The sequence below is a fragment of the Sphaerodactylus townsendi genome, linkage group LG13 (genome assembly GCF_021028975.2).
Source record: "Sphaerodactylus townsendi isolate TG3544 linkage group LG13, MPM_Stown_v2.3, whole genome shotgun sequence".
NCBI classification, from domain to species: domain Eukaryota; kingdom Metazoa; phylum Chordata; class Lepidosauria; order Squamata; family Sphaerodactylidae; genus Sphaerodactylus; species Sphaerodactylus townsendi.
Window position 1 is genome coordinate 2,937,225 of NC_059437.1, and position 7,635 is coordinate 2,944,859.

At 49.5% G+C, this 7,635-nt stretch overlaps 1 protein-coding gene across 1 annotated transcript in view; it reads right to left on the reverse strand.

The window, feature by feature from the left end:
- LOC125442918 (zinc finger C4H2 domain-containing protein-like) overlaps nucleotides 1–2,540 on the reverse strand; it is a 12,998-nt gene extending 10,458 nt beyond the window's left edge. Inside the window, 1 exon segment of the mRNA XM_048514704.1 lies at nucleotides 2,333–2,540. Within this exon segment, the coding sequence (XP_048370661.1) occupies nucleotides 2,333–2,385 (53 nt within the window). The 5' untranslated portion in view covers nucleotides 2,386–2,540.
- Nucleotides 2,541–7,635: the final 5,095 nt, after the last annotated feature.

Below are 7,635 nucleotides of genomic sequence, written 5' to 3' on the forward strand. Positions count from 1 at the left end.
CCATCCATCCATCCATCCATCCATCCATCCATCCATCCATCCATCCATCCATCCATGTATGTTAGTCTTGTCTAACCAGACTGGCAGTGATTCTCCAGAGCAGAGGCGTATGGGGTGGAAATGGTGCTAGGGGGCAAAACCTCTTCCGGGTGCTCCCCGCGGGTCATGTAGCCCTGCTCCCTGCATAGCCCTAATGACAATGTGGGTGGGGCCAAGGAAGGCTGAAGACGACGAGGCAGCTGCCTCGTCTTTGGTCTCCCTCAGCCCCGCCTATGTCATCATCGGGGCTATGTGGGGGACCGGGCTGATGACCATCTGTTCACGTGGATGGCCGATTTTGTGGCCCCCATGACCAGGTTAGTTGCACCCGGGGACATGGGGTAACCCATGTCCCCAGGCAGATACGCCCCTGCTCCAGAGCCTCAGGTGGAGCTCATCATCAGCTGATGTGCCCTGACCTGGATAGCTCAGGCTAGCTGGTTTCATCAGATCTCAGAAGCGAAGCAGGGTCAGCCCTGGCTATTATTTGGATGGGCAAACTTTTGGCCTGTGACACTGGTGTTGGAAAGTGCTATTAAATTGCAGCCGACTTCCAGCAACCCTGTAGGGTTTTCAAGGCAAGAGACGAACAGAGGTGGTTTGCTGTTGCCTTCCTCTGCATAACCACCCTGATTTTCTTTGGAGGTCTCCCATCGAGAACACTGACATGCGATTGTTTGCTCTGCTAAAATGACTTTGGAAACTGACGGAATGTAGGATTCCCTTGCAAGAGACAGACAGAATTTGTAGGGGGGAGAGAAATTCCTATTTGCAAGGTAGTCGGCATAGGGCATAGGCCAAGCCGTTCTTGCAAGTTGAAGGGGCTTGTTAAGGGAATAGACTCCATACAGGGGACCCTTAGAAGAAGGAAGAATATGCCATTGAAAGAGAGAAGAAATGGTGAGTGTGAGTGAGAGAGAGAGGGGGGAGAGAGAGGGGGGAGAGGGGGAGGGGGAGAGAGGGAGGCTCATTCCGCATATGCAGAATAATGCACTTTCAAACTGCTTTCAGTGCTCTTTGAAGCTGTGCGGAATGGCAAAATCCACTTGCAAACAGTTGTGAAAGTGGTTTGAAAACGCATTATTTTGCGTGTGCGGAAGGGGCCAGAGAGGGAGGGAGGGAGGGGGGAGAGAGAGAGATGCCATCAAGCAGCTTCCGGTTTATGAATCTGCTCTTCTCTTACCATGTCGGCTGTGCCTTAACAGCCCTTTTTATCCATGATGCTACAGGCCAAAAGTTTGCTTCATTCCAGAGGCTTGCCCCTCAGCAATCTACACAGCGCAATCCTAAACAGCATCAACGGGGCTCTCTTCATTTGTTAGCCAAAAGAATAATCTGTTCATGAGTTTTCTCCCTAAAATAAGGTGACCAGATGGTCACCTTTGTAAACCGGGACGGGCAGGTAGCCGGGCGGCCGCGCACACTACCTTCTGGGGCGCTCTCGTTTCCCGCCCTGTGACAGAAGGCAGTGCGGCAGCCTTCCAAAAATCGGGACACTTGAAAAAACCCGCAGGACGTGGGACAAATTGTTTTAAAGCAGGACTGTCCCGCCAAAAGCGGGACATCTGGTCAGCCTACCCTAAAATGTAGAATAGCCTCAAACTAGTTTCCTTAGACTGGCCTGGCCTTTCCTTCTGCTGTACACCAGGTGATTCCTTTTAACTGCAAGTGCCAGCGATCGAACCTGGGATCTCCCCAGTGGTGGGATCCAGCCGATTCCGCACCACTTCGGCAGAAACGGTTGTTAAAATGGTGCTTGTAAACAACCAGCTGTTTAATTATTTGAATCCCACCACTGGATCTTCTGCCTACCAAGCAGATGCTCTGCCACCAGCCCCAGCCTGCCCCCCCACCCCCAGGGAGCTCCCCATTAAAAAAGCAGGCTTTAATAACTCGCATTTGTGTCCATACTGTGCGCATCCCTGGCTGCGGAGTATGCGTTCGCCCACTGGGCTCCACCAGCATCAGCAACACAAAGCTCTCTGTGCCATCGGTTCGCCTCCGGGTTCGCCCCGCTCCTTTGCTCCGCTGCCATGCGAAAAGCTCCGCGCCAAGCTTTTGTGCGCATCAGTGTGCCGCGGCCACTGGCTGCCTTTTGCACTGAGAGCAATTCACCCCCCCCCCCTCCGCATTTAACCAAGGAGAGGCAACGCGGGGGGGGGGGGGGATCGGGCTGCAATCTTTTATGGCCGTGGACCCGGGGTGCAAGATGGGTCTTACTCCCGAGGAGACGCGCCTCGCGCTGGAACCGCACAAAGGGAAAGCGCCCCGAGGAGAGGGAGGGAGCACCCACCTGATCTCTTTGATGCTCTCCAGCTTGCACATGATCTCTTGCTCGTCGGCCATGCTCCTCTGCCCCCCACCGCCTCCCGTGCCAATGCACACAACGCCAAGGAAGGGACTGCAAGGGGGGGAGGGAGGGGGGATCCACTACAATAGACGCGAACGTGGCCGCCCCCGCCGGGCTCCCTGGGCGCAAAGGCGGCGGTGGGAGCGGGCGGGGTCTGCTGGGAGTTCTAGTCCCCGGCGCTATAGACGCGCAGGCTCCGGCAGGCAGCGCGGACTACGAATCCCGGCATGCAAAGCGCGGAGAGCGCCACCCCCCTTTCCGGCCCTCCCACCTGCACATTTGTCACAGCTAATTATGTCAAAGGTTGTTAGGAGTGCAGAAGAGCGAGATGATGCTGGTTTGGGGATGCATGTTTTTTTTGCAAGAGGGTGGAAAGTGGGGGGAACCGGGGTGGCGTGCATTGAAAGGGGCCCCGAAGGGGAAGCAACAATAACAGCCTCCGAAAGAAAGAGAGAGCATCCTTTGGAAGGAAAAGCTCTTTGTAAAGCCTGTATTAGAGACATCGTGGCAATCCCCGAACATGTTCAAGCTACATTTCTCCAACATTCACAGCTTGGCATTTGTTATTATTGCTGTGATATTGCAGGGTATTATCGTTTTATCGTTGCTGTTTATATTATATTTATGTTTTTATATGATGTTTTATATTGTGCACCGCCCTGAGCCCTCCGGGGATAGGGCAGTATATCAAATCTAATTAATTAATTAATTAATTAATTAATTAATTAATTAATTAATTAATAAGTCGATGTTGCAATTCCTGGTGACAGCAGAATTGATGAGAAGCAACTGGAAAAGCTTACACAATACGAGGATTTAAGGATTGAATTACAAAGACACAAACCAGCAAAGGTGGTCCCAGTGGTGATCGGCACACTGGGTGCAGTGCCTAATGACCTTGGACGGCACTTAAAAACAATCGGCGCTGACAAAATCACCATATGTCAGCGGCAAAAGGCCACCCTACTCGGCTCTGCACGCATTATTCGTCGATACATCACACAGTCCTAGATGCTTGGGAAGTGTCCGACGTGTGATGTAATACAAAATCCAGCATATTGATCTTGTTTGCTGTGTATAACTGTTTTTGTATCAACAACAACAACAACAACAATAATAATAATAATAATAATAATAATAATAATAATGTTATTGTTATTCAATGGTGTATTTTACATAGTGTATAGCGTATTTTAAATGATTTTTTAATGTGGATTTCCCATTTGGACAGACTAAAATAAGAATAGGTTGCTGTTGTTGTTGATGACGATGATGATGATAGCAGCAACCACCACATCTGTTAGGCTATGACATTCCCCGCCACCCAAAAAATTCCCCCAACTTTTTTTTAGACAGGTTCACAGAGAATCAATCAATCAATCGTTCAACCACCAGGTGGGATCAGACTATTGAGATTTGTTTGGCTTCCTTTGTGGATGTATTTTGCAGTGAACTGATGAGTTGGATCCTCTGGGACAAGTGTGGTTATTAGTGGAACAGATCTAGGGGACTGAGACCAATGGGTGGAATGATCTAGACCAGGCCATCCAGATGTTCATGGACTACAATTCCCATCAGCCCCTGCCAGCAGGGCCAATTGGCCATGAATATCTGGAAAGCCAGAGTTGGACACCCTGATCTAGACCATCCTGGTCAGAGGCTGTGGCTGTGAGTACCAATTTCCAGGGCTGTTCAGGGCTAGCTGGCATGCAAGAAGAACGGTCTGCAGACACAACACTCTGCCAGGGTGACTTTCTGAATGCAGATTCCATTGTTTTTTTCTGCAATAGGAGCCAGTGTGGTGTAGTGGTAAGAGCAGTGGACTCTAATCTGGAAAACTGGGTTTGATTCCCCACTCCTCCACCTGAGCAGCAGAGCCTCATCTGGTGAAACGGATTTGTTTTCCCACTCCTACATTCCTGCTGGGCTTGTCATAGTTCTCTCAGAACTCTCTCAGCCCCACCTACCTCACAAGGTGTCTTTTGGGGGGCGCCACAGATGCAGGCAAAATGCTGGGAGCAAGATCTACCAGAGCACGGCCACGTAGCCTGGAAAACGCACCACAACCAGAAAAGGAAGGAGTTTGTAAGCTGCTTTGAGACTCATTACAGGAGAGAAAGGGGGGGGGTTAGGGTTTTGTTTCCTCTGCTCATTCTGCCCCCCCCCTCCATTCTGTCTCTTCCCTCCTCCCTCTCCACTCTGGGGGCAACCTCTTGCATGATAGGCAGTTCAACATAATGTCCTGTTATGATTGGAAGCCTTACCTCTGGCCTCTTCACAGAGGAGCAGCAGTGGCGAAGGAGGTTAAGAGCTCATGTATCTAAACTGGAGGAACCGGGTTTGATTCCCAGCTCTGCCGCCTGAGCTGTGGAGGCTTATCTGGGGAATTCAGATTAGCCTGTGCACTCCCACACACGCCAGCTGGGTGACCTTGGGCTAGTCACAGCTTCTCGGAGCTCTCTCAACCCCACCTACCTCACAGGGTGTTTGTTGTGAGGGGGGAAGGGCAAGGAGATTGTCAGCCCCTTTGAGTCTCCTGCAGGAGAGAAAGGGGGGATATAAATCCAAATTCTTCTTCTTCTTCTTCTTCTTCTTCTTCTTCTTCTTCTTCTTCTTCTTCTTCTTCTTCTTCTTCTTCTTCTTGCATTTCTCTGTTTTCATGCAAGGAGGCAGCCCACAGCCTACAATGCTGGTTCTCTTAACCCCACCCATCAAATCAGCCCTAAAGCCACAGATCTCTCCCCACACGCACTCTCTCTCTCACTCTCTCTCTCTCCCTGCTGCTGCTGTCATGTCAGGGAAAAGAGAGGCTTGTTTTAAAAGAAAGGCTGGTTTGAAATAAAGTTTTTAAAAGCCCTCCTGGGGGTGGGGGGTGGAAGTAGAGCGGGAGAGGTGGGGTGGAGCCAAAAAGAGATCCTGCTGCTACTATTCTTTGGAGAAGCTCTCTCTGTTATTATTATAACGATATTGATATCTCTATATAAGCATTTTGAGAAGCAGGAAGGAGCCGGCAACATAAAAGGGGATGAGGGGGAAAGCATGGACGGCAGGGTGAAGCTAGGTAGGCTGGCTGTGGGCAGAGGGAAGATTTCCGGGGCTTAGCTGTGCTCACTGGCAAGTCTGTCCCCCTCTGGCAGCAAAGCAAACTGACATGAGGCTTAGAACAGTGGTTCTCAACCTTCCTAATGCCGTGACCCTTTAATCCAGTTCCTCATGTTGTGGTGACCCGCAACCCTAACATTTACCCATTTTACAGCTAGAGAACAGTGATGCAGAGAGTCTTAGGCGACCCCTGTGAAAGGGTCATTCGACCCCCAAAGGAGTCGCGACCCCCAGGTTGAGAACCACTGGGCTAGAAGTAGTCTCACTTGCTGCAGAGAGAATGGGATATGAAAGTAGGGTACCAGGAAATATGTCTGTACAAGAAATCTTGCTGCGACGGACATTCGCCCCCATTCGCATGTGCATGTGCAGACATGTGCATAATCGGTTAATGAAACTTAAAGGAAAAACTGGTTGTCGTGGTTTTTCCGAGCTGTGTGGCTGTGGTCTGGTGGATCTTGTTCCTAACGTTTTGCCTGCATCTGTGGCTGGCATCTTCAGAGGTATATATCGCAGAGAGAAGTCTGTTGCACACTGTGTCCAGCAGGGTTCAAGGTTCTGCTTACAGCTGGGACAGAGTTCCACCCTTCTAAGGGTTGCCAGCTCTGGGTTGGGAAATTCCCAGGAATTTGGAAGGGCGGTTGGGGAGGGCAGACTTTGGGGAAGGAGGGAGTTTAACATAAGCATAAGCATTTATTGTCATTGTGCACGCACAACGAAAATTTACAGCAGCATCCCTCAATGCACACAATTTCAGACTCATACCCCATCCTCACTCTCCCCTTCCTCCACCCATCCCTACACAGCCCCAAACACATCAACACAAAGCCCCGGAGTTCAGCATCACCACAGCCAGTGGTGGGATTCAAATAATTTAACAACTGGTTGTTTACAAGCATCATTTTAACAACCGGTTCTGCCGAAGTGGTGCGAACCTGCTGAATCCCACCACTGACCACAGCTCTAGAGTAGAAGCTGTCTCTAAGCCTCTTTGTCCTAGTTTTGATAGACCTGTATCGTCTGCCGGATGGTAACAGTTCAAAAAGAGAGTGTGCTGGATGAGACGGATCTCTCAGAATATTTTGGGCTTTCTTTAGGCTTCGGGAATTATAGAGTTCTTCCAAGGAGGGGAGAGGGCAGCCGATAATCCTCTGTGCAGTAGTGATCACCCTTTGGAGTGCCTTCCTATCTGCCACTGTGCAACTGGAGAACCATACACAGATGTAGTAGGTTAAGACACTCCAGGGATGTGATGCTGTAGAGCCATCCTCCAAAGCATCCACGTTCTCCAGAGGACCTGATCACTGTCTTTTGGAGAGCAATTTGTAATACTGGAACATCTCCAGCCGGTAATTCTATTGCTTGCTAAATCTGGCTTTATCTTTTTCTGGAGCTAAGCCATGTGCTGGAATCGATTTGGAAATATTAAAAAACCCAGATTTTTATCTAGACCTTTTTGCAACACCTGAGTTGTGTTCACAGTTGGGCACCGGGCCACCTTACTACTCCAGGTGCTGTTTTCAGAAATGCTTCAGTGTTATTTTTCATTTTTGGATGGGGCTGTTGAGTCTCTCTGACCTAATTGAGGCAAAAAGCTTAGAGACCACATTCAGTAGTAAGATGGGTCTATAAGACATTGGCTGAGCTGGATAATGGCCTTCTTTATGTATCAATATTACGCAAGCTCCCAGCCGTGATGAGGGCAATGTCTTCCCTTTGCCTTGTTTCATTTATAACTTTGCAGTGGTAGTATTACATTTTCTTCCAAGCACTTACAATACATTGCTGCAAGCCCATCTGGGCTGGACATTATGCCCTCTCTCAAGCAGCCTTTGACAACTGCTTGCCATTGCCATTGTCATAGCAACCGCAGCCTCTCGAGTTATCCATGGAGCCACGCTTGCAGACTCACCTGCTCCTCACTGTGATATCTTTGGGCGAAGCCTGGTAATATAATGGGAGAGGGTCATGACTCAGAGGCAAAGCCTTTGTTTTGCATGCAGAAAGCCCCAGGTTCAATCTCGAGCCTCTCCAGTTTAAAAGATCAGATAGGAAGTAATGTCATGCCCCCAGAGAAGCTCTGACTATTTTCTTATTAACACTCAGTTGTCCCTTTAGTTACAATGGATTGAGTTCCTTTGTAT